The sequence below is a fragment of the Camelus bactrianus genome, chromosome X, assembly GCF_048773025.1.
Source record: "Camelus bactrianus isolate YW-2024 breed Bactrian camel chromosome X, ASM4877302v1, whole genome shotgun sequence".
Lineage (NCBI taxonomy): Eukaryota > Metazoa > Chordata > Mammalia > Artiodactyla > Camelidae > Camelus > Camelus bactrianus.
The window spans coordinates 37,782,188-37,808,553 of record NC_133575.1 but is presented as its reverse complement, the minus strand read 5'-3'; the positions used below and the strand labels follow the sequence as shown (position 1 = coordinate 37,808,553).

Here is a 26,366-nt window from a genome sequence, read left to right as displayed (position 1 = left end):
CCTTTTGTGAGTCTGTGTCCCAAGATATGAACCCTCTAAATTATTTGTGGGTGTTTTGTGAAGATGTCCAGGTGTACAATCAGTCTCGAGGTGTTTTTCCTAGAATGTGAGGTCCCTTTCTTGACTGTTGGGATATGTTGCAGGACCAGAGATCTCCGATCTGTTTGCGGGTGTATGTCTGGGGGTGTGAGGTCTCTCATCCGTGTGGGTGCACTTCTCAGAGGAGGTCTCTGTTCTGTTTTAGCTTTTCTATCACAGTATTTGAGTTTCTGATCTCTTCGTGTGTGTTTGTCAAGGTTGTGTGGTTATATCGTCCCAGTTTGTTAGGTCCCTACCCTGTGTGGGGGTCGGTGACACAGAACGTGTGTCTCACTCCTTTTTTGGATGGATGGGCAAGGGCAGGAGGTCTCTGACCTCTTTGGAATTGTATGGCATGGAATGTGAGGGCTTTGAGCTGCTTATGGGTATACATCTCAGCATGGGATGTTTTTAATTTCTTGTAGAGGAATTGGAGGAATAAATGTCCCTGAAAGATGTCCACGTCCTAATCCCTGGAACATGTTTTTAAAAAAAGCCCTTTGTAGATGTGATTAAGTCATCATCTTGAGATAGAGGAGATTATCTGGAATTTTCCAGGTGAGCACAGTGTAATCACAAGGGTCCTTATAGGAGAGAAGCAGACCAGTCAGTCAGAGAAGCAGATGTGACGACAAAAAAGAGAGATCAGACAGAGAGAGATTTGAAGATGAAACGCTGCTGGCTTTGAAGTTGGAGGAAGGGGCCCTGAGCTAAGGGTTGCAGGCAGCTTTAGAAACTGGAAAAGGCAAGGAAGCGGATTCTCCCCTAGGGCCTCCAGGAGCAACGCAGCTCCACCAACAACTTGAGTTTCGCTCTTTGAAACCCACTTTTGGCTTCTGATCTGTGGAAAGGTAAGGTAATAAATTCGTGTTGTTTCATGACACTAAGATTGTGACTTATTGCAGCAGCAATAAGAGATGGATGCAGTGTCCCGGGTGGTGATGTCTCCATCTGGTTGTTGGTGTCCAGCCCAGGATGTGAACTCTGTCATCTGTTTGTGAGTGTGTGTCTGATGGTCGGGGGCTCTGATTACGTGTAGGTATATGAACCACGTTGAGAGGTCTTGGATTGTTTGAAGGTGTGTGTCCCAGAACTGATGGTCTTATAGCTGTTTGTGGGGCTCTGTCTCAGGATGTGAGGTCTCCACACGTTTCTTGGGCATGTCCTAGGATGTGAGGTGTCCGAGCTGATTTGGGCGGTACATTCCAGTATGTGAGGTTTCTGAGGTGTTTGTGGGTTGAATTCCAGGTCGAGAGGTCTCCGATCCATTTGGGTTTTTTTTTTCCCGATATATAGTTTCTGCTTTGTTTAATCGTATGTATACTAGGATGTTAGGGCAGAGGGTGGGGGGTTTCTGAGCTCTTTGGGAGTATATGTCCCTTGACTTGTGAGGTCTCTGATCTCTTTGCTGGTAAATGTCCCAGCACATGAGCTCTCTTATCTGTTAGCAGATCCATCTTGCAAGATGTCAAGCCTCTGATCTGTTTCTGGTGTTTTCCCAGCCTGTGAGGTTTCTAACTTGACTGTGGTTGTGCGTGGCAGGATTTGAGGTCTCTGGTCCATTTGTGCGGCTGTGTCTCAGGGGCATCTATCTGGTGTCCGCATTGTTTCTGGAGTGTATCCCAGGATGTGAACTTTCTGATCTGTCTGTTATCTATGACCCAGAGCTTGAGGTTCCTGATGCGTTTGTGGGTATATGTTGCAGAGTCTGAAGTCTGTGGTCTTTTTGTGGCTTCATGTGCAGGTTGTGAGGTCTCTAGCCTATCTGTGGGTGTATATCCCAGGATTCCAGCTCCCTGATTTGTTTGGCACAGGGTGTAAGGGCTCTGAACTATTTGTGGTGTTTGAGGTCTCTGATCTCGTCTGGGTCATGAGGTCTGTAATCTCTTTGTTGGTCTGAGTCCCACGATGTGAATTCTCTGATCTGTTTGTGGGTCGTGTCTGATGACATGAAACATCTGATGTGTTGACTGATCAATGAAGCAGAGTGTGAAGTCTCCAACCTGTGTCTCTCCCAGGATCTGAGTTATCTGGTCTCTTTGCTTTCAGCATGCCTGAGGAAGTATTTGGTCTCTGGACTCTTTATGGATGTACATCCTAGGATGGGAGTTCTCTGAGCTGTTGGCATGTGCATGTTCTAGGTTGTCAGATCTCTGAGGTTTGAGGGGAATATTTCTAAGCTTATGAGATTTCTGATTTGTTTGCTTTATCTATCTATCTATCTATCTATCTATCTATCTATCTATCTATCTATCTATCTATCTATCTATCTATCTATCTATCTATCTATCTCTCCATATCTCTATCTATATATTTATCTGATCTGAGGGCTTGTATGTTCAGGCTGCGAAGTTACTGAGCTCTCGGTGGGTCATTTCCCTTGGTTTGAAACCTCTGACCTGTTTGGGAGAATGTCCCAGAATACCAGCTATCTGACCTTTTAATGGGTGTGTGTTGTAAGATCTCAGGTCTATGACTGGTTTCTGGCTCTTTTTCCTGGCATGTGAGGTCTCTGACTTGATGGCGGGTGTATATTGCAGGATTTGAGATCTTTGATTTGTTTGTGGGTCTCTATCTCAGGTTGTGAGGTCTCTATCTGTTTGTGGATGTATGTGTCAAGATGCCAGGTCTCTGTACTTACTCTGGTTGTATTTCCTGCACGTAAGATCTCTAACCTGTTCCTAGTTTCATGTTGCAAGATTTATGGGCTCCGATCTCTTTTTGGTGGTATTCCTCACTCAAGGTTTCTGAGCTGTATGTGAGCACTCATCACAGTATGTGAGTGCCTGAACTCTTTGTGTGGGTTCATCAGGGATGTGGGGTCTGTTTGGTTTGCTGCTACATGTCCAAGGGTGTGGGATATGCCCTGTTTGTGGGTTTACATCCAAGAATGTGTTTCTCTCCACAATTTGTGTGTGTATGTCCCAGATGGTGAGTTCCCTTATGTATTTGTGAGTTTCATTTCAAGTGATTGAGGACTTTGAGCCTCTTTTTTTTTTCGGTATGTGTTCCAAAATGTGTGTCTCTCTGTTCTTTTTAGATGTGTGTCAGAGGCTGGGAGGTGTCTTATCTGTTAGGAAGCGCGTGATTCACAATGCGGTCTGTGAGCTGTTTGTGCATGTGGTTCTCTGGTGTCTGAACAACAGACCCCCCTACCCCCGCCCAAAGGTCTACTTCCCAATCCCTGGAACCTGTGATTCTGTTTGCTGACATGGACAAGGGGACTTGGCATGTGTGATTAAGTTCAGCATCCTGAGATGAGATTATCCTAGATTACCTAGGTAGGCCCCATGTCATCACGCATGTCCTTATATGAGGGAGAAGTGCAGGCAGGAGTTGGAGGACACAATGCAGTGACAAGCGGTGTCAGAAAAGGGGACGTGATGACAAGCAGAGATCAAAGAGAGACAGACAGATTTGAAGATGAAACCTCCTGCCTTTGAAGACATAGGAAGGGGCCACGAGCTTGGGAACGCAGGTGGCCCATAGGGACCGGATTCTCCCTTAGGAGCACCAGAAGCCAGTCAGCTCTGCTGACACTTTGACCTCTACCCTGTGAGACTCCCCGTCAGCCTTCTGATCTGTGGCAATGGAAGATAACAAATTCATATTGTTTTATGATAATGAGACTATGGGGATTTGTCACAGCAGCAAGTCCTGATGAGGTCAAAGGCCTGCACCTTCAAGAAATGGAATAAATGTGGCCTTCTTTTCTTTAAAAAAAAAAAAAAGAAAAGAAAAGAAAAAGGAAGAAAAGAAATGAATGCAATGTCCCAGGTGGTGGTACCTCTACCTGGATGTCAGTGCCCATCCCAGGATGTGAACCCCAGGATCTGTTTGTGAGTGTGTGTCTGCTGAGGGGAGGTCTCTGATTTGTGTGTGGGTATTTGAAGCAGGGTAATATGTCTCTCATCTCTTGGATGGTATGTGTCTGAGAATTTATGGGCCCAGCTGTTTTGGGGTGTATGTCCCAGGAGAGGAGGTCTCTGATCTGAGTTGGGGTACATGTCCCAAGATGTGAGTTCTCTGAACAATGGAGGGGTGTGTGTGTTCAGGGTGCGAGAACTCTGAGCCCTTTGCAGGGAGGTTTCCCTTTTCTTGAAACCCCCAATCTGTTTCAGGGTTTATGTCCCGGGACATGAGGCTTCCTGATCTGTTTCTTTGTCTTGGTCTCTTGGTGTGAAGCCTCTGGTGTGTTTGCTGGTGACGAAAGTGGGGAGTGAAGCCGGGTGGATATCCCATGATGGGAGTTCCTTCATCTGTTTGTGGCTACTTGTCTGATAGCATGATGTGTCTGATCATTTCACCAGGGAAATGAACAAGGGTGCGCGGTCTCTGACATACTGAGTGTGTTTCTCTCCGGAGGTGGCTTCTCTGATCTGTTCCTCAATGCCTGTCCTAGGATGTGAGGTCTCCAATGTGTTGTGAAGGGGCATCCCAGAGTGTGAGGCCTCAGATCTGTTTGGGGGTACATGTCCCACGTTGACAGCTCTCTGATGTGCTTCTGGGTGTATTTTCACGCACGTGAGAACTCGCACTTGTTTCTGGGAGGATCTCTGGGGATGCATGTTCCAGGATCTGAGCTCTCTGATCTCCTTGAGTCTGTATGCCCCAGGATTTCCAGTGTCTGTCTTTATCTGGGTGCCTTTACCAGCTCTTGAAGTCTGTACCCTACTTGTTGATTCATGTTGCAGGATTGGAGGTCTCTGGTGTGGTTCGGGTTGTATTTCTCAGATGAGGTCTTTGATCTGTTTGTGCATGTATGTCAGAGAATGGGGGCTTTTTCCCCCCTGCTCTTTGTGTGTGTATGTCCCAGAGTCAGAGGTCTGGTCTGTTTGGGGGTCCTAGAATATGGCTCCCTTATCTCTTTGTGGGCATTTATCCCAGCAGTCGGGCCCTTCTTCCCTTTGGGTATGTCTGTCCCAGAGAGTGAAATTCTCTTACGTCTTGGCGGGTTTAATTTTCAGAATGTGAGGACTCTAAGCATTATTTGGTGAATGTTCCAGAACATGTGGCTCTCCCATCTGTTGCATGTATTTTCCCAGGGTGGAAGGTCTCTGATCTATTTGGAGGTGTGTGACTCCAAATGTGAATTCTTTGAGTACTTCGTGGGCATATGTCCCAGGATGTGAGGTGTGAGGTTTCTCTTTGTTTGTGCATGTATATTCTGTTTGGTCAAATAATGGATCACCAAATAGGTGCTCACCTGCTTCCTGGAACTTGTTAACATGTTGTCTTACCTGGAAAAAGGGGCTTGGCAGATACATGAGATTGAGACAGTTATCCTGGATTACCTAGGAGGGTCCAGTATAATCACAGGGATCTTTAGATGAGGGAGGCAGAATCTTCAGGATCAGAGAAGACAAGTGACTGTGCCTGTCAAGATAAGGAGTGCCATGTGATGACAGAAGTAAAGTCACCAAAGGTGATGTAATGGCAGAAGCCGAGGTCAGAAAGAGAGTTTTGAAGTTACAATGCTTGAACCCCCTGACATCTCTGTGGCTATGCCATGAAATGTCTACCATCTGGTGTATTTCCTGGGTGCATTTTTCAGCATGTGGAGTGTCTAACTTGATTGTGGGTGTATGTTGCAGGATTTGCAGTCTCTGTTTGTTTGTTTTGTATGCTCCCGGCTGTGAGGTGTCTAAACTTTTGGTCAGTGTGCACCCCAGGACTCTGATCTGTATATGTGAGGACTGATCTGTTCCCATGTGTGATTTGTAGGTTTTGATGTGTCTGATCTGTTAGTGTATGTCTAAGGATATGAAGTCTCTGAGGTGTTTGTGGGTGTGTTTCCCAATGTGTGATTTTTGGGAGCTGCTGGTGGGTATATATTCCAGAATATGTGTCTCCATTTTGTTGTGTATATTTTGCTGGTGGGAGGTCTCTGATCTGTTTGCCACTATCTTCCCAGAATTCCAGGTCACTGATATATTTCAGTGTATGTCTCAGGATCTGTTATCTGTATTCTCTTTGGGTGTAGTCACCAGATGTGAGGTCTCTGATTTGTTTGTTGTTGTCTGTTCCAGAATGCAAGGTTTATGAATGGTTTGTGGTGTGTTTTGCAGGATTTCATGTCTGTGATCTATTTGAGGGTGTGTGTCCTAGGATGTGAGGTTTCTAACCTGTTTCTGTGTGTATTTCTCAGCATGTGAGGTCTGAGAACACTTTGTCGCTGTGTGTCCAGGATATATCCCTGGTAGCTTCCTGGGTATTGTCAAGCATTTGAGGTCTCTGATCTGTTTTTGCTGTGTTCTAGGATGTGAAATCCCAAACAGTTTGTGGGTATGTGTCCCAGGCTGTGTGGTCTCTGATCTGTTTGTGGGTATATATCCCAGTGTTTGAGGTCTCTAATCTCTTCGTGGATGTATTTCCCAGGATTTGAAAGTGTATTTCCCAGAATGTGCCTCTCTCTGGTCTTTTCTGATGTATGTCCCAGGGTGGGCGGTCTCTGAACCCTTTGTGGCTGTACATGCCGTGCTATATACTCTTTGATGTTTTGCAGGTGTGTCTTAGGGTGTGAGTTCTCTGTTGTGATTGTGAGTGTATGTTCTAAGACATGAGTTCTCTGACCTCTTTTGGGGTTTATATCCCAGGATGCAAGGTCTTTCATCTAGTTCTGTGTGTATTTCCAGCTTGTGAGGTCTGTTACCTGTCTGGGGGTATATGTCCAAGGATGTGAAGTCTCTGATCTATTTGAGGGTCTGTGTCCCAGGGTGTCACATTTGTTTGTGGGTGTACTTTATGATGTGAGACACCAGATCCCTAGTATGTGAGGGTCTGTTCTTGTATGTTCATCGACAGTGTGTGGTGTCTCATCTGTGTGGGGCTCTGTGTCCCAGGTTACAAAGTTTTGACCTTTCTTTGTCCCCACATATGAGGTCTCAGAGGTGTTTTGGGTTTATGTCCCAGGATTTGCGTCTCTGGTGTCTTTGAGAGTGTGAGTCCCTGGCCTGTCCTTTGGTTTATTTCCCAGGATTTGTGTGTCTATTTGTGGGTGTAAGTCCCTGGATGCTATTTCTCTGAAATGTTTCTGAGTGTATAGCTCAGCCTGTGTGGTTTTTGATCTTTTAGTGGGTATGTCACAGGATGTGAGGTCCGTTCTTTAGGGGTGTGTATTTCCTAGAATTTGAATTCTCTGAGTTTCTGTGGGTATGTCCCAGGGTGTCAGGTCCCTGATCTGTTTGGGTGCATACGTCCTACGATTTGAGCTCTCTGAATTATTCCGTGTTCTGAAGCCAGCATATTTTCTCTGAATTATATTTTGGGGTCTAACCCCTAAGTCTCAGAAGGATTTCTGAATCCTGGATTTGAGGGTTCTGAGCTTTTTCTGGTCTACATTCCAGGGGTGAGTTTACAGAGCTGTTTGGGTGACTGCCCTAGAGTATGTGGTCCCTGAGCGACCTGTTCAGGGTGGATTTTCAAATATGACATCTCTTCCTTTCTGGAGGCCTCGGTCACAGGATGTGAGCTATCTGACTCGTTAGGGTTTTGTTCCAGGGCCAACGTCTCTGAGCTTTTAATAAGGGCGGAGGGGTTTTGCACTGATGAGGGAGTTTTCTGAGCCATTTGGAGGTCTTTATTCAGTGTGTGAAATCTCTCACCTCCGTGGTGGTCTCTGGGCAGAGTGTGATGTCACTGAACTCCTGAGAAGTTTCTTTTCAGGCGTGAGGTGACTGAGCTGTTTTGGGGGAGGGGGGAGTCTGTGCTCAGGGTGTCACCCCTCTGAACCGTTTTGAGTCCATGTCCCAGGGAATGATTTTTCTCTGATGTTGGGGGTTTGGTCTTCAGGCATGAGTTTTCAGAACAGTTTCAGGATCTGTTTCACGAGTTTAAGGTCTTTCTGCTGTTTCAGGCCTCTGAGGTGCTCCACCCTCTGCATGCCAGGGTATGAGATCCCTAATTTCCATATCCCTTGGTCTTGAGGTCCCTGACTGTTGGGGAGAGTTGGCAAGGGTGAGGTAGTTCTTGTTGGGGAAGTCTTGGTCCCAGGGTTTGAGGTCTCTGACTTACTAGGGGTCTGTTTCCAGGGATTGAAGTCTCTGAGTGGTTTGGGGGTTCTCTTCCCAGTTGATGACATCTCTTGGGTGTTTGGGCCGGGGCGGGGGGGTGGTCCTGTATGCAGGTTGTTACAGTTCTGACCTGTGCAGGGGTCTGTGTCCTAGGGCGGCAGTTTTGTTAACGCTGAGCATTTTAGCGTGGAATGTCTGATGTGTGAGGTCTCTGGCCTGTTTGGGGATCTGCTTTCCAGGTTGTGAAGTTAACAAACTCTTTGAGGATTTCTGTCCCATAATGTGAGGTGCTCAAGCCGCGTGGGCATGCGTAGCCAGGATGTGTTGTATCTGAGCCATTGTTTGTGTCTGTCTCCCAGGTTAGAAGTTCTCTGAGCTGTTCAGAGAGCCTGTGTGCACCAGGTGAGGCCCCTAAGCTGTTGCGGGTCTGTGTCCCAGTCTGCCATCTGTGGCAGACTGTTTGGTGATCTGTGTCCGTGAGTGTCAGGTGTCCGAAATCTTTCTGGATATAAGTACGAAGTGCAAGTTCCATGCATGGCTTTGAGGCCTGAGTCCAGGGTATGCTATTTCTCAGTCATTTCGAGGTCCATGTTTATTTATTTATTTTAAAATTATCTTTAATGGGGGGGTAATTAGGTTTATTTATTTATTTTTCAGTGTAGGTACTGGGGATTGAACCCAGGACCTCGTGCATGCTCAGCAGGCACTCTACCACTGAGCTACCCCCTCCCCTCTTTGAGGTGCATGTTTAGAGTGTGACGTTTCTGAGCTCTCTTGGGGGTGTTAGCCTAGGATGTGAGGTTGCTGAGCTGTTTGGGGTCTGTGTCCAGGCCCTGTGACCTCAGAGTTATCTGGGGTTACAGACCCAGGATATGAAGTCTATAAGGTTGGGAGAGGCTCTGGGTTCAGATTTTCAGGTCTCTGAGCTCTTCTGTGAAACACAGTGTGAGGCCTCTGAGCTGTGTGGGCTGTCTCAGTGTATGAAAACGCTGAGCTATTTGGGGGAAATCTGTGCCCAATACATGACATCTCTGAACAGCAATCTGTCGTGAGTGTGCGGTCGCTGGGCTGGCTTAGAGCCTGTGTCCCAGCGTCTGTGATTTCGGCGCTCCCTAGTATCCGTCGGTGTGTGAGGTCTCCGCCTGGTGGTCTGATAAGAGGGCGTGAAGTCTCTGAACCGTTTGTCCATCTTCATCCCAGTGTGTAAGTTCTCTGAGAAATTGGTGGGTCCTATGCCCAGTTGTGATGTCTCTGAACTTTGTGGGGGCCTGGAGTCAGATTTCCCGGTTTCTGAGCTCTTTGCGTATGTGGGTTACAAAGCGTGAGGTCTCTGAGCCAGATAGAGATCTGTTTCCCACGGTTGGAATTCTCTCAATGACATCTGTTTCTGGGCTGTGAGATCTCTCAGTTCTTTGGGGTCTGAGTTGTTTGCGGCACTACATTTTCAGGAGAGGGGCCTCTGGGATATTTAGTGCTGTTTTCCATGGTGTCTCTGCAGCTTGTGGTGGGGGGAGAGTCTGTCTAAGGTACATGATTTTGGAAAAGTTTAGCGATCTGTGTTCAGTGTGAAGTCTCTCGGGTGTCTGGGCGGTCTGTGTCCAGGATGTCACATCTTAACTGTTTGGGGGTCTGTCTGAGGCTGTGAGGTCTTTGAGCAGTTTGGGGATGGATGATGAGAGTGTGAAGGGCCCCAGGTTGTGTGGGTAGCAGCATCCCAGGCTGTGAGGTCTTTTAAGATGTTGGTGCATATCTAGCCCACAAATCTGATGCAGTGAACGAGGCAGCATCTGTGGTCTCGGAGCTCTTTGGGAACCTGTGCCCCGTAGTTTCAGTGCAGCCTGAGTTGTGTGGGGTTTGGGTCCAGGGGTGAGATTGCTGAGCTGTAGGGAGATGTTATCCCAGGGTGTGAGGTCCCTGAGGTCTGGGGTCAGAATGCAGGGTATAAGGTCTCTGAGCTGCTTGGTGTCCTAGGTGCCCTGTGGTCTCTGAGTTGTTTAGGAGTCTGTCACCTGTGTGCGAGGTATCTGAAATATTCGGGTATCTATCTGTGTTACACCATGTGCGGTCTCCGAGCAAAAACAAAGGGCACTGGCTGAGGGATAATGACAAGCATAAGTGTATCTGGAACATCATATCTGTTCTCTGCTTTATACCCTGGCACACACACGCTTTTCTCTTTGCACGGAGCAGGTCGGCTTTGGGTCCATAACTTCTAAGAGCTAGAATTGTAGCATACTTCTGTATTTCCATTGTATTTCTCTGGTTATTTTTATTTATGGCCAGTTATAATGGTTTGTCCATTTAGACAGCAATGGATTTAGTTTGCTTTCTCAGTGCACTTTAAAATGTAAGTATACAGGCGGCTTATTTTAGGTCAAAATGTTAAGTGGACGACGGTGGAAGTGGTACTGTGGGGGGTGTTAGTCAAATGGCTGAGGTTTGAGGAACACGTTCCTGGGCACCCCTCTCCCAGCCTCTCACCCCCCCAACCCCCACCTCCACGAGGCCTTCAATCCCCACACCAGGGTTTGTTCCACCAATAACTTGTTTTATTGAGGCCCATCCCGGACTGGGTAGAGCTGAGGGATATACAAGAGGAGGATCAGATTCAGTCCATGCCTGAAGGTCAGTTGGGGGGTGGGGAGCACGGACACACAAATGGACACACAGATCTGGCATCTGGTGGCAGGGCACACAGTCTCACGTAGGGACACTCTGCGCACAGGTAGTCAGGGAAGGCTTCCTAGAGAAGACCTCACAGGGGAAGCAAGGGGCGAGGCAGCCATCAGAGCCTTTGCCTTTTGTACATTTATGGGCAGGTAACTTTTGAGACCAGTGGACCCGAGGTGAGCGCAAAGGGCTGGGGGCAGGAGCTGGGAGGTGGCAGGGGCTTCCCCTCACCTCGGCCGTACCCTAGTGGGCAAGCCATCCCCACCCCCCATCCTTGGCCTGTGCTTTGCCTTCTGCCACATGGGCCCTTTCCTGGGATCCACCTCCGTAGTTTTCAAGGCTTCCCTGAGACAATCCATGTGGACCAGGTGCTCTGCCCAGTGCCTGGCACCTCATCAGCACCCCATCAATGCGTATTTTGTCCTAAGTGCTATCTACAGCCTAGCTAGGTCTTGGTTCCAACTCTGGGTACTCCCAGCAGCCATCACACCCCAGGTCGGGGCTCCTGGCACCCTGAGCTCCCAAGAACCCTGGGCACCCTCTACACACTCCCCAAGGCAGAGCTCAGTCCCAGCCCACCTGAAGGCCTGGGGAAGTCTGGACCACCTCTCACTGGCCAGTGGGCCCAGGACATCCATTCCCCTTGCAGTGGCATGTGGGTGTCCACTTCGCAGCCCTGAAAAAACAACCCTGTGGCTCCTGGGCCAACACTAGCAAGCGTGTGAGTGTGAGCGTGAGCAGGAGCCAGCCCCGGCCCCCAGCCCTGGAGCCCCTCTTCCCTTCACCAGCACTGTGGCAGGGGAGGCGAGTGGGCTGGAAACTCTGGCGCTGGTGTCAGCCTGCCCTGACGCTGCTTCCCCACACCCTTGGGGCGATGGGGAGAGGGCCTGCAACAGGCCCCTCGAGCTCCAGGCAGAAGCAGGTGCAAAAAAAAAAAACCAAAACACAAAAAAACCAACAACAAAAAACCAACAAAAAAACTTATTTCTATTCTGGGTCTGGGCTGGGACTCAGCCCTTGGACCTCCTCGCTAGGTCATGAATCCCTACTGCAGAAAGTCCCGGTGTTGAAAAATCACTTCCGAAGGTGGGTGGGGGTTTGTAAGTGCAACCCACGGATGGGGCTGGAACAGGGAAAGGGGACTCCTGGAGTCCGTCCTCCCTGCGGCCCCGTGCATGAGGCAGGTGGAGGCAGACGGAGGCAGGCAGGAGGCCCTGGCAGTCGTTCCTCGACAGGAGGGCAGCAGTGGGTGGGGGGAGGCGGGTGGCTTTAGGCCCCCATGGGCAGTCTGGCCTCAGACTTCAAAGGGCTAGAAGAGGTATTTGCGGCAGGATTCAGTCCCACACTTGCATTCAATACGGACCCGTTTCTTGGGGGAGCCGGGGAGCCCGGCCAGGCCAAAGTTGGAGTCCATGCGGGTACTCTCCATGTCCACGGGGTCCACTGTGGAGTCACAGCCGGGGGGGAGGGCACTCGTTAGATAGAAGGTCTAAATGAAGTGTCCCGCTGCCCTTTTTACCATGAGCCCCAGGGATCTTAGGAACTGGGAGCAGGTCTGGGTCCTGGGTCAGGAAGAGGTCACGGGGTTGGTGGTTTAGGGCGAGGGCCAGGGCTTAGCACTAGAGGGGTGTTCAGGTGTTAAGAAGATGGCCAGGGATGGGGGGGTGGTTGAGGGAGACAGGGAGCCGTCAGGGGGAACCAAGAGGGTGTGTCAGGCAGGGGTCAGGAATGGAGGGTCACCTGGGCATCCGGAGGGGCATCTGAACTCTCCTGCCAAAGATCCCCCCTTGAGTGTCTCAGAGGTGGCTAGTTTGTCAAGAAGGGGACTGGTTGGAGGCCACAAGGGTGTCCAGAGGCTTGGACTGAGGAAGGCCAAAGGGAGTTAGGAGTGGGGAGGGTTGGGGTACTGGGGAAATTCAGACAAGATTGGAGTCAGGAGTAGCGTGTTAACTCTTGAGCCAAATGTCCTCCCCCAGGAGCCTTGGGAGAAATTGGTATGAGTGTCTCAGGATTGGGGTCCAGGGGTTGGGGATGACGAGGCCCCCTAAAGGATAGGCAGGGGTCCAGCTAGGAGACTAAGAGTGAGGAAGAACATCTTAAAGTTCCTTGGGGCGGGGTCCTCATGTCCCACATCACTGTATGTCCCTGCCCCCCGCCCCTTGCCACCCCCACCTTGCATGTTGTAATCAAAGGTGAGCTCCTCGCCTGCCCGGATGGTTCTTGTGGCAAAGAAAGCGATGCGGGGAAGCCGCTCATCGAGGTTGTCTATGAAGACGTTGTACACCTGGAGGTTGGGGTCACACTGGGCAAAAAAGAACAGTGGGAGGGTGAGGAGGGGCCCCAGCCTGCTCCTCCCGACCCCCGCCCGCCTGTGGGGTACCCACACTGTGGTTGACAAAGTGGGAGATGTTGCCATAATAGGCGGCATCCACGGTGTACACATCCTCCACATAGTCCAGGTCGAAGAGGTAGGTGGCGCCCTGGCGGTCATAGATCTGGCCCCGCCGCTCTGCCTCCTCTGAGGTAATGATCTAAGGAGAAGACGACAGGGGAGGGGAGGTTGGCCAAGAAGGCTCAGGAAAGCCAGCACCGCCCCCGACCCGCAGCCTGGCTCCCACCCCCCCCGAAGGAGAACAAGGGAGCAGGGAGGCACCCCGACACCTGCGGCTGGCTCAGCGGGGCTGGGTGGCACCGACACAAGGAAGGCGGTGATGCACAGGGTTTATCTGCCCTTCTCAGGCTCCAGATGGCATGGGGAGTCTCTCAATGTTAGGCGGAGGCTGACCACAAGGCCCGGTAGTGAGAGAGAAAGAGGGAGAGAGAGAGAGGCCCCCATGGTGAGAGACCCATAGTAGGACAGAGTGAGGGGACCCAGATCAAGGGTGAGGAAGGAAAAGACCCAGGGCTCAACAGAGAGGGGTGGGGAGGGTCGGGGTGAAAGAGAGGTTGACCCATCCAGGGCCAGAGAGCCTGGGGCAGTCTGGAGCCGGTGTGGGGGGCGGTGCAGACAGCAAGAAGCACAACCAAGGGACAGACCAACCAAGGGGAGGAAAGAGGCTGGGGAAAGGGAGATGATGAATGGGAGAGACTCAGATGGGAGAGCTAGAGGCAGAGTTAGAAACACTGACAGAATCTTAATACAAAAGACCCAGGTCCAGAAAGACCAAGACCTCCGAGAGTCTGGAATTGAGAAGAGGCTGAGGGCAAGAACTCAGAGAGACAGAAGAGGAAAGAAAGGAGACAAGAGCACGGATGGGAGGGAACCCCTTGCTCGGCCCTGGCACCATGCAGTGCCATCAAGTGGTACTGAGGACAGCAGTAGGTATCCCCTCCCCGGCAGGGTCCTTTTCTGTCCTAGTAAACAGACCAGTATCCTAGCCCAGCCTGTCCTGCCTCCCAAATGCTGGCAACAGATTCTCTGCTCCCCCACCCGACTCCTTCTCTCCTCTCCATCCCTCACATCCCCTCTTCCCCCTGGGTCCTGAACCACAACTTCTGGCAATCCCCCAGGGTAGGCGACCAGTGACCAGGCTGTCTCTGGGTAAGGGTCCCACAGAGGCCAAGGCTGCCCCCTCCTCAGCCTGGGTGCCCCTGGAATGGCGCAGGCCTCCTTCCACACTCCTGGGTCCCGGCCTGCCCCTCAGCGACAACACAGGCACAGTACACAGCAGTGCGTGCCCTTTATTTGTGTTCTGCTTTCTAACTCGGAGGCCGTCCTGTCCCACAGTGGTCCTGTGGGCAACCCAAGCCCGCTCTTCCCACCTTCTTCCTTCCCTCTCCTCTTGTCAGAGACCCACCGCCTACCACCCCTGCCTGCAGACACCTGATCCAAGCCGGAGACCCACCGCTGCCTCCTTCCTTGCTCCTCACAAGGGCCAGTGACCTTGCTCCTCTTCTTCCGGTCTTGAACAGCCTCCATTTTCACCAGCCAGCATGGCCACCCTAGAACCTTACTGTCTCCTCTCTCCTCCCTGCCTCTTACCAGCACCTCCAGCCTCTGCTCTGTGCTAGATGCTGACCAGCAGTGCCCTCAGAAGACCAAGGCTTATTTATCCCTTGGGCCGCACTGCTCACTGCCCTGTACTCCAGCTCCGTTCCTTGAGGAACTTGGCTCCCCCTTACCCTCAATTTCTGCTCATTCACTCATTCATCCAGTGGATTTGTATGAGATCTACTCTGTGCCTGGTCCCAGTACTCAGGGGTCAGGGTCTGCTGGGAGAAATACAGGGACCAGGCTTGGTCCTGGCCCTCAGGGTTTAGTTTGGCGGGAGAGTCACAGGGACCAGGTTCAGGCTGGCCCCCGTAGGTCACAGTCTGGTGACAGAGAGATGGACTCAGACACCCACAGTGCAAGATGCTGATCAGGAAACGCAGTGCTTTGAGTCAGAGGAGCAATAGCAGAGATATACCATCTGAAGAAAACTGCAGGTCATAAAAGGGCTTTGACTGGGTTGAAAAGTGGGGACTCTATCCTGAGGGACAAAATGGGAGCCACAGCATTCTGAGGAGTATGTCAAGATCTCTCTCCCTTCACCTCCCAGAGAACACACACTCTTCTTTGTGATGTCAGCTCCACCAGATGTCACTTCTCTGCAGCTTTCCTGAAGCTCCCAATCCCCACCCAGAGCAGGAGCTGCCGCCTCTGTGAAGCCTTGGGATCAAAGGGCAGCCTCTCCTGGGCTCCTGAGCATACTGGGTGGAGTCTGGACCAGCTTTTTCCCCTAGGCCCCTCCCCAGTGAGAGGGAACGTCCCACCTCCTCCCCAGGCTCCATCTTCCTGCCTGCTCTGCCCCTACCTGCTCCCCAAGTCTCCCCAGGAGTGAGTCATACTGCAAACCCTCCAGGGCACAAACGGTTCCTTCTCTCTGTCTTCTTTTCAGTCCCACTCTGTAAGGGTTGGTCCACCCTGAAAACTCGAGAACGAATCAGTCCATGTCCCTGCTCCCTAGCAGTTCTCCAGAATGACTGGGCAAGGCAGATGGGCTAGAAGGTGGCAGCCAGCAAAGGGTTTTGACGTGGTGAACAGGAACCAGGAGACTCAGAGTCCAGTTGCTGTTCTGCCCCTACCTGGATATGGGATCTGGAATGTTCTGTCCCTGCTTCCCTAGCCTAAGAAAACCACCCCGCCAAACCCCAAAACACAACACTTCGCCAGGTGTGGCAGCACACCGGTTTTAGATCCTTGCACCTTTTTTACCCACTTAACTAGCGTGGTGACTCTGAGCACTTTATTGTACCTCTCTGGGCCTCAGTCTTCCCATCTGCAGAATGGGGATGACAAGGACAATAATCCCAACCTGACAGGGGTTGTTGTAAAGATCCAACGAGATCAGGGAGATGAAAGGGGTTTCTGTTTCTGTTTTCCTGTTAGGAGTGGTTATGAGGACTGCAACCCATTGAAATCTAACATGTTCTCTGATTTTGGGTGCCCTTTCCCAACAAAGGAAAAACTGCTGCTAATTAAATGATGATATGCCATCATTTAATGAAAGCAATTAAGTGAGACTCATCTTCATGTCAGAGTTGTTAAAATCTGAAGAAAGTACATGCTTTACAATGGATAAAATAGGCTGTTGTCTGCTGGCTGAGGATGGGGATGTTCCGACAGCACGTGGAAGGGCAGCTCACATGAGGGACTGTCAGGGCCGGGGTGGAGAGGCAGGAGAGCGAATGCGGTGTCCAGACTGTAGGAGGACAGCGTGGGGAACAGGCAGGGAGGGGTGCCTACCCTCTATTACATCAGGCCCAATAGGACAGCACCACGCGATCAAGTAAATTAATATATCTGCAAGGAGATTTATGACTATGCACACCAAGTGGAGCTAAACAGGCTATAAAGTAGGCCATTCAATGGCTTCTTCCAAATGCTTCACACCTCATAACTCATCTCGTTCTTATAACAAGTGTATGGGGTGGGGGGGGCGCGCTGTTATCGTTCCCATTTTACAGATGAGGAAACTGAGCCGCAGAGGTGGCTCAGTGACTGCTGATGAGTGGTGGAGTTGGGATTTGGCCTCAGGCATTCAGACTCAGGGTCCACCCCTGACCCCTTTGCCATGCTGCCTCTTCAGAGGGGGATGCAGGAAGATGGGTTTGGCTCTGGTAGTGTTTGGGGGCCTGTGGTGCCATCAGGAAGCCCCACAGGTCTAAGGATGTCAGAGGGGGGCCTGGAAATCACCGAATGTGGCAGGAGGGAGGCCAAGAAATAGCTTGAAGAGAATGTGTGGAAAGTGGATGAGTGAGGACAGGGAGTGAGAGGGTCCCTGGAAACCCCCATGATCACAGCATGGAAGAGTAAGGACACTAAGGAAGAGCAATGAAAAAGTATCAGGACCAGGGGACTTTGGGGTGCCAGTGGGCTGCAGACTCTTCCTCCCCCCTCGCCTGTCAGGATTCTCTAAGTGTGGACAGCCCCTCCACCCCAAGATCATCAGTGCACTGAAGCTAGACGGCCTCTGGGACTGTCGGTTCCTGTGGATGTGGACACCTCCTCCTCAACACTGGCAGCATCCCTCTGGGGTGTGACAACTCTGCCACACTGTTACCATCCCTCTGATGACATCGTCAGAGTGTCAGGGCACTGAGGATGTGGACACCTCCTCCAGGCCACCAGAGTCCTCTTGGGTACAGACCCAAGCTCCTCCAGACTGTCACTATCCCTCTGGGGTGAGGACACTTCATTTTCCTGACTGTCAGGGCAGTGTAGGTATGGACACCTCCTAAGTCGGACTGCCAGGTCCTCTGGAGAGCTCGTTCTCTTCCACTGGGTGGCTCTGGGACATGGTCACCTCTTCCTTTCGGTTGTCAGGAACCCCCTTCTTTAGACCATCAGGAACCCTCTAGGCTGTGGCTGCTTACTCCTTCCTCTACACTGTCAGGTCCTTCGACACGTGGACATTTCCTCCACCTGACCACTGGATTATCTGGGGAGGGACGTCTCTTGTCCAGACTGTCAGGGTCCTCTGTAGTGTGGACTACTCTCTAGACTGCCTCCTTCCCCCTACCCCAGGCTATGACTGCGTCTCTGTAGTTCGTCAGAGCAGGAGCTCTTCCTCCTCCTCATCGGTGTCATCACTACAGTGTGGACATCCTCAGGTGTGTGTCCCTTAGGCCAATCCTGTCACTTCCCAACCATATCATACCCCAAAGAGACCCATGGAAATATGGAGGTGTTTGGGGTTGTCATCATAACAGGACACACTCATGGATTTAAATGGTCAAGGTCCAGGGATGCTAAATGTTCCCCAGTGCATGAGATGGTCCTACGTAACAAAGACCCGCCCCACCCCAAATGCCCACCACCTCCCACCTTAGAACGTGAGGCTTGCTGTTGCAGACACTTGCCCGCTATCCACCCAAACCCCTTTTTGTTTTCCACTTGGGCATATGGCTAATCACACTTTGCAGCTGCCTCTGCCCTGAGGTAGGGCCAGTGACTCCGAGCCAACCAGTGGGTGTGGGCCGGAGTGATGTGTACTGCATCCAGGCCTGCTAGAAACCTCCTCTGCTGCCCTCCCCTCAGCCCACTCAGCAGGCAACAGTGAGAATGAGAGGCGGCTCCCAGGCTCTAAGGCACGGCAAAGGCACAGCGGGAGGGAACCTAGGTGGCCAGGCCCTCGTGTGGAAGGATACCGCCCCCATGCCCATGCTGACCCGTTAGGGGAACAAATGGACTTATAATGTGCGGAGCCACTAAAGATCTGGGGGTTGTCTGGTATGGAGGCTAGCCTGCCTAGTTGGCGGCCTTTCCGAGTCTAGAGGAAGAGGTAGCCAACCTCCCCAAGGCACGTCTATGTCCTCCTCCAGACTGGGTTCGTTTTGTGCAGATTAGTAAAAGGTGCTCCTTCCGGGCAGACACTGCTTGGTGATAAGCTGGACCCTTGTGAAATGAGGAGAGGAAGTGCCTTTTTAGGTGACATAATCTTGTGCAGACCACATGGCCTGTTAAAAGGAACGCCGCCTGGATTTCGGTTCCCACTTTGCTCTCTGCTAGGCACCCTGACGAAGTCAGCTCCGCCTGGAGGTCTTCAACGTGCTCTTACCACTTTAGAATACTTGCCCCTGCCAGGATGTCCCTGTCACATTCAGGTTACTGCCCCCGCTCCCCACTGGGAAAGCAGGGCAGCTGCAGGCGCATGGCGGGAACAGGACCGCGAGGTGGGAAGAGCTGCACACACACGCCCGACCAGCCCCGTCTCCCTACCTCTCCCACGTACTCCATGACGAAGCTGTTCTTTCGGATCTTCTCCAGCGTGCGGACACCCCAGCCACGTCCATCATCCGTGCGGAAGATGCAGAGGTCGTAGCGGATGCCCTTCTGGACCACGCGGTTGGGGCAGTCATAGCCGCAGCGGCAGCGGGAGTTGCACTCGTAGATGGGCAGCCCGGCTCGCAGCCGCACCTGGCCCTGGTCGTTGTAGGCAAACTTGTGCAGTGACGCCCCAGGGCAGCAGCCCCCAGCAGGTGCCCACAGACAGTCCTGGCACTCACAGCCCACGGCCACCTGGTTGAGGGTGATGCCCTCCCCAACACGGTACTCGTTGATGTACACGAAGGCCCGCGGGGGGCCGTCCAGGTCCACCTCATTCTCCACGGTGATGCGTCCCAGGTGGCTGCGCTTGGCGTTGAGCTCCTGCTCCCAGCGCCGGAGCGCCCGCCTCTGCTTGGCCTTCTGCACCAGGTAGTTGGCCAAGCTTGGGTCCAGGTGCCTGGGTGGCTTTGACCGGTGGTGCCGCCGGAGCAGCTCCCTTTCCAAGTCCTTGTGGAACTGCTTGAGAATGCGCACGCACTTGAGATTCTGCCGTGGCTCCCAGGTGCTCTCCGAGTCTGGGTATCCACGCCATTTTACCAGGTAATACTCCTGTTCCTGTGGGGAGGCGGCGGGGGGAGGGGGCACCTGAGTGACCAGACCCTCGGGCCAGCCCTCACTGGGCCTGTGGATAACACCCCAACCGCTCCCTTCCCTTTTCTGGAATCACTCTGTGCAGTGGTTAAGAAGCATGGGTTCAAAAGTGAGGACCACTAGGTTCAAATCCCTCTCTCCCTCCTACTATCTGTCTAAATCCCAACTTTTAATCTCCCAAACTCTACCCACTCTGTTCAGCTGTTTGGCCCCAGCTCTTGGAGTCACCCTTGACTCCTTTTCCTCACACACCCCACATCTGCCCTCAGCAAATCCTGTCAGCCCTGCCTTCGAACTACTTCCAGAATCCTGCCACCTGGAACCACTATCACTGCCCTCACTGTCATCGCTCACCTGGGCTGCAGCAATAGCCTCCCCACCAGGCCCCCTGCTTCCACCCTCACCCCTACAGTCTGCTCTCCACAAAGCAGCCAGAAGGATCTTTTCTTGCTGAAAAGGCGGCTGCAGGACAGTTTAACTACACAGATTTTACAGTTCGACAGCTTGGGTACAAATCCTGACTCTGCCGCTCCCTAGCTGTGTGGACTTAGGCAGTGATTTAACTTCCCTGGGCCTCAGTTTCCTCATCAGTAAATAAGGAAAAAAAAGCTGACATTTTCCTAGCATTCACTATGTAGCAGGTACTGTTCTAAGTGACTTACGTGTCTTATTAACTAACTTAACTCTCACAACTCTATATGAGGTAGATGCTACTAATTACCCCCATTTTATAGCTGAGGAAAATGAAGGACAGAGGATTTGGGTAAGTATCCCAGGGTTACGCAGCCAGGATGCTGGCTCCAGTCTGTTCTTTTAACTATCCTGCTGTTACCGCCTCTGGCTACAGTAACAGTTCCGATTTCAGAATGTTGCTGGAGGAATTAGATGAGTTTCTGAGAGGAAGTGTCTGGCACACTGAAAGTGCTCAATAACCATTAGCTATCATCATCTCTACTCCTGGGCTCAGCATCTCAGTCTCTGCAATTGGTTTGTATTCCTAGGGAGGTGGGAAGGGAGACTTATTTGGGGATTCATGCTGGCCCCTGCCCCTCTCAGAAAGCCACTTAGTTTTCCCACCTGTAAAATGGAGATAAGAGGGTCTCCTAATCCTTTTTTTTTTAAAGATCAGAAGAGAAAATTCCTTTTGGAAACAGCTATGGGCAGTGGAGGGGGGAGGCGGCAGGACTTCCTTGAGTTACCCCTGCCCCTGCCATGGTCACCCCAGACTCACTCGGATCTTTTTGTAGTCACACAGGTACTCGACTTCAAAGTCATAGAGGTTCCTCTTGGAGATGCCAAGGGCAGGGCAGGAGAGCTTGGCTAGGCGGCACAGGTCCTGTAGCTGATTCCAAGAAGACTTGCAACACACACTGCAGCCTAGAACAAAGGGGGCCAGAAAGAACTATTATTGGGCATCCTGCGAGGCTAGGGGTCAAAGAGGACCCCAAGTCCTCCCAGGGGCTTCCAAAGGACTGCCTCAGAGTCAGTGAAATTCAATCCACAGGCGTTCTGAACGCTGGGACTTCTACAACAAAAATGTGCCACTCCCTTCTACCCCGGTGCTCACGGTCCAAGGCTACCTCTGGAGCAGCAGACTTCAAAGTGTAAACTACTGTATGGATTGTCCTAAAGGAATCTATTCCCAGAGTTCCCAGCTCCCTCTATACCATTCCTAAAACTGCCTGCAAACCTGCCTGGAGTTCAGGACCTAATCGTCCTTTTCCCCACTTTGCAAAAGAAAGAGACCCCCCCCCATCTCAGTAGGGTGCATTGCCCCAAAGCGGGTGGGTAGGGATGGGATTAAAACCTCCAGGGCACCAAACAAAGGCGTAACTGGAAAGACTGGTCTACCATCCCTTATCTCAAAGTCCTGGGGCCAGATGTGTTTTGGAATCCAAGTTTCTTTTTTGGATTTTACAAGTGGAGTTCTAGGTATATCCCACACATTCCCTAACACACTCCCAGTGTAGTCAGGGCTGCCAAGCCATAATCAAACACATTAATAGTTCTGCAGCAAAAAGCCTGCATTTTCACATTAAATAGGAGAAATAAAGTTGCAAGATAGCAACACTGAACAGTTCCACCTTATAGTCCAGTTTTTCCACTGCATGGTACCAAATTTAAGTTTTCAGGGCCTTTTGGATTTCGGAATTATGAATAAGAGATCGTGGGGTGGTATTAAATTATAGGAAGCTCCCCTGAATGATTAGTCTGGGTGCCTTAAACCCACAAGGTAAATTTTTCACGCTGCATTTTGACTTTCTGTCTCATCCACCATTTCTGTGAAGGGTAAAGCTCGCCCAAGTACGCTCTGAATTCAGGAACAGACAGAACAATACAGGTTAGTGACAGCAGTTATTTTAAATATACCTGGGATGTTTTGGGGGCTACCAAAATTTTTCAAGACACACAAATTTTTTATTTTAAAAAGGCTTCTTTTGATTCAAGGCATATTAATTACTGTGCTTTAGAAGCCATCTTATTAAATCATTTCACAAAACCCTCATTCCAAATGTAGTCAGGCAGTCCTCATCCTATTTCATCATTTTAAAATGTCTCATCATTTTCTGTCTCCCATTACAAAAAAAAAAGCATTTAAACTCACGATGAATGAAAAACTCCAGATGTCAACCTACAAATGTACAAGAGCTTTGCAAAATTATTACGTGTGCATTTCCCTTCTCCTCCTCCACTTAGGCAGGCCTAGTGGAGACTCGGCCTGTGCCCACGCCTTCCTTTCCCTATCATGCCTCTTCCTTTCAGACCCTTACCTTGCATCTGAAACCTCACTAAAGTGGTCCCAACTCACATCAGCTGCTGGCTCCGCACTGACCACAGGTGGGCTCTCCTACCCTCAGAGGTCCCCGTCACACCTGTGGAACCCATCCTCCCCGCAGCTTTCCTCACCACAGGAGCCCACCTTCCCCAACATACTGAGAGTCACCCCTCTTTCCCTGCGCACGAGGAAGTCCAGCTCTATTAGGGAAGCCCCCTTCCCCTCTTCTTGGGGGAGTCCTCCCTGCTGCAAACCCTTCCCCCATCACGCCGAGAGGAGATACCCTCCCCATGCAGAGTCCCCTGTCCCCCAACTCTGAAAAGGTGGTCCGTCCCCTTCCCTTCCCTCCCCTTCCGGCGTCTCGCGTGGACACCGATCGGGTAACGGTCACCGGCGGCCAATTTTCCCGCGCGCGGGCACGGCCTCCCCGACAAGCCCCCGCGCGTGCGCGCGCCGACGGGTCGCGATCTGCGGCGCGCGCCCCCCTCCCGCGTCCCCACTTAGCCCCGTGCCCGCCGCGTTCCGAGGCACGCGCCCCCTCCCCTCAGCCCCGCCCAGCCCCGCGCACCAGGCCCGCGCGCCCAGAGCCCCAGCTTTTCGGCGCTGAGCTTCCGGCTCCCGGCCCCGTGGCCTCGGACGCCGGGGCTCCGAGCCCGCGACGCCACCCCTCCAGCCCACCCGGCCTGGCCAGCGGGCCCGCGTCGCTGCCGCCACTGCTTCACCTTTTAAATTTTCCGCCATCTTTCCCCACGGCTAACGACATTCGGGCCTAACCGGCCTCGCGAGAAGAGAGCTCGCGCGGGCGTGGCCGAGAACGCGCAGCCTATTGGCCGTGCTGCGCCGCGAGCAGCGCCCGCGCGGACCAACCGGTGAGCCGTGACCGGACCCCTCCCCGCCACCCGGCTCGGTCCCGAAGGCGGGTGCTCGCCGGCGCTTTCCCAGAGTGCGTCTGGGCGGCGGCGGCGGCGGCGGCTGAGGTTGCCCGAGGCCCTGCCCGTACGCCGGTCTGTCTGTCACGCTGTCAGCCAATCACGTTGTCAGCCAGCCTTACGGGGGGATTCTTCGTCTTGTCAGACCCCCAATTACCGCCGTCAGTCAGTCCGTCACCACATTTTAACCCCAAGCAGGCCGTGACTCCCCAGGTGGACTACCGCCACCTGCAGCTGCTCAAGCAGTCACCCGACACAAATCAGACAATGGGTGACTCACCACGACAACTGTCTAGTCAGACCCCCGCCCCCCATTCACTCTGTCACTCTGTCAATGGCAGCATCCATTCGTGCCCTCGGGCCAGCTGCAAGGCCCTCCAGGCGGACATACGACGCTGACAACAGCTACACTGCTCGTCAGTCAGCCTGTCATTCCCTTAGACTGTCCCTTCATCACACCGTCAATCGGTCCAGCAGCCGGGGTCTCCATCTACTCTGGCCCTGGGAGCAGCTCTGAATCCCCGGGGAGGGGGTGGGAATCATCTCACCACCGCCCAGGAAGCCATAGCAACCAGCCGTGCCCTCGGGCAGGCTGTGATTATGTCAGGACAGGCTGTCATTGTCAGCATCTAATGTAGCACTATTGTGGAGCAGTCTCGCCCTCCACTGTCAGTTGGTCACTCTGTAATTCCCCCAGGTTCCTCCTCACTCACACCGTGATCAGGCAGTTATTCCCTTGGAGCACAGAGTCACAGCAGCTAAAGCCTCCAGGCCACCTGTCAGTGGTCAGCAGTCTGTCATTTCTCAGGCAAGGCATGCTCCCTCATTGGTTGGTTAGTCATCATCCTCTGACCCATGGGCCCCTCTGGGCGGCTGTGATTCTAACCATGGCCATCGGGTCAGGCAGCTACCCTGATCTTTCAGTGGGCCAGCCATCCTGTGACACATTCAGTTGGCCCCTCATTGTATCAGTCAGCCAGGTAGCCATTCTCAGCATCCGACTGACCGCATGGTCTGTCAAGCATGCTATCATTTGGTCAGGGCAGTCAGCCACCAGATACAGTTGCCTATCAGGCGGACAGAGATCTGTCCATCAGTCAGCCTGAAATTCCCTCGGGGTAGCTCTCCTTTACACATCACCATACAATGTGACATCCAGACACCCCCTCAGGCCGGGTGTAATTCCTAGCATTAGTCATCCACAGCATCCCGCCACCCAGGCAGGCAGCCACAGCATGGGTCATCAGTCAGCCCGCCCATAAGTCCCTCAGGAAGCTGCCTGTCTTCTGCACTGTCAGGCCACCGCCCCCAGCCAGTCCCAGGCGGGCTGTAATTCAGTTAGATGTGCAGCAGGAAACCACATTGTCAGTTCCTCAAATTGCCCCTCTCCCTGTCGGTCCATGAGTTATGTAGTCAACCAAACGGTTATACAGTTAACCAAACGGTTATTCGGTGCCTGCCAGTCCAGCTGTGAGCTGGGTGGAGAAATGGTCAGTCAGACTGAGGTTCCATTAGCCCCTTCTTACCATGAGTGGAACAGTTAACATTGGATTCCCCTTCCCTCCCTTATTCTCGACCAGAATCAGATGCTGGTCCTTATATGCCCCCAGTCTCCCTGGGCAGCGGGGACTCTCCCACTCCCAGGAGTCCAGGAGGCCTGTCCAGCTCACAAAAGGGGTTTAAGGCATGACCACTTTCTGCTTGTATCTGGGGAAGATGTAGGGGTTTACGGATATTGGGGAGCATCCTTTGGCCCTCCCCAGACAATATAATGCAGTAGGTAAAGGCATGGATTCTGGAGCCCAAACACCTGGGTTCAATCCCAGCTCTACTGTTTACTAAAGGGTGGGACCTTTGGCAGTTTCTAAATCTGTAAAACCTCAGATGAGTGATCTTGGGGTGGGCATCTCCTGCTCACCTGGAAAATGAATCTTTCTGGACTAGCACATTTTCAGGAGGTCTGAAAGTAAGAGGCTACCCTGTTGTTACTTTGTCCTACTCCCAGCCACGCATCTGTTCATTCAGCATTAGTTTAATGTCTACTGTGTATACTTGCCCAGTGTTGGAGCCAATACAAGGTTTAATCCATTCCAAACTGCACAAGTTGGACTTGTTTTTTTAATGTAAACCTCATAGTGGAGTATACCACACATACCAAAAAAAAAAAAAAAAAGCACACAGACGATGCATGACCTGTGTAAGGAGATTTTACAAATGAACATAAACGTGGAACCAGAAGTCAGGTTAAGAAACAACATCACCAGGGCTCCAGAAGCATTTAATTTTCCAACATCTCTGAAATGAGGCTGCATCTCACAGGTGCTGGTGGGTTGTAACTTCATTGGCAGTACTTTTTCAGCTTTCTTAGTGATATATAAAATTTTAACGATCCGTTTTATAATCAGTGGTGACTCAGGATCAGCAATACCCAAAGGATAACAATAGTAATGACAGCAGCAGCAGCATCTGATGCTTATAGATGCTGACAAGGAGCCAGGAACTTTGCAGACACTATCTACAGTCATTCTTGCCACAACCACCTGAAGTAAGCATTTTTACCTTCATTTTAAAGACAGAAGTAATGGAGGCCCAGAGAGGTCAAGCAACTTGCCCACAGTCAACTCTTTGACCCCAGGTCTGTGCCTGCTCTAGCAGGTGCTCTGGGGGATTCAGAGGTTGTGTTACGTAAGGTCCTTCCCAGGGCAAAGCCCACCCAAGGGTGAAGGGGTTACTGGGGGGGAAGGGGAAGTGATATGACAGGACCTTCCTAGACTCAGTGCTCGCCCAGGGGACCTGACCAGGGTGGGGTGGGGAGTGGAGTAGGGAGTGAAGGATAATGAAAGAAGTTAGCAAGGTAGCAGGATATTAGATTAACATACAGAAATCTGTTGCATTTCTTTACACTAACAATGAAATATCAGAAAAAGAAAGTAAAGAAACAATCCCTTTTAAAGTTGCATCCAAAAAAACAAAATACTTAGGAGTAAACCTGACCAAGG

The 26,366-nt window shown here is 51.7% G+C and overlaps 1 protein-coding gene across 1 annotated transcript; it reads right to left on the bottom strand.

Moving 5' to 3' along the window:
* Positions 1 to 11,932: 11,932 nt before the first annotated feature.
* Positions 11,933 to 23,393, bottom strand: SUV39H1 (SUV39H1 histone lysine methyltransferase). Its single transcript, XM_074359062.1, has 6 exons — positions 23,161 to 23,393; positions 20,894 to 21,039; positions 18,964 to 19,626; positions 13,145 to 13,291; positions 12,933 to 13,062; positions 11,933 to 12,203 (listed from the first exon to the last, which is right to left on the bottom strand). The coding sequence occupies exons 1-6, from the start codon at positions 23,177 to 23,179 to the stop codon at positions 12,070 to 12,072; spliced, it is 1,239 nt and encodes a 412-aa protein (XP_074215163.1). The 5' UTR covers positions 23,180 to 23,393; the 3' UTR covers positions 11,933 to 12,069.
* Between the last annotated feature and the right edge of the window lie 2,973 nt (positions 23,394 to 26,366).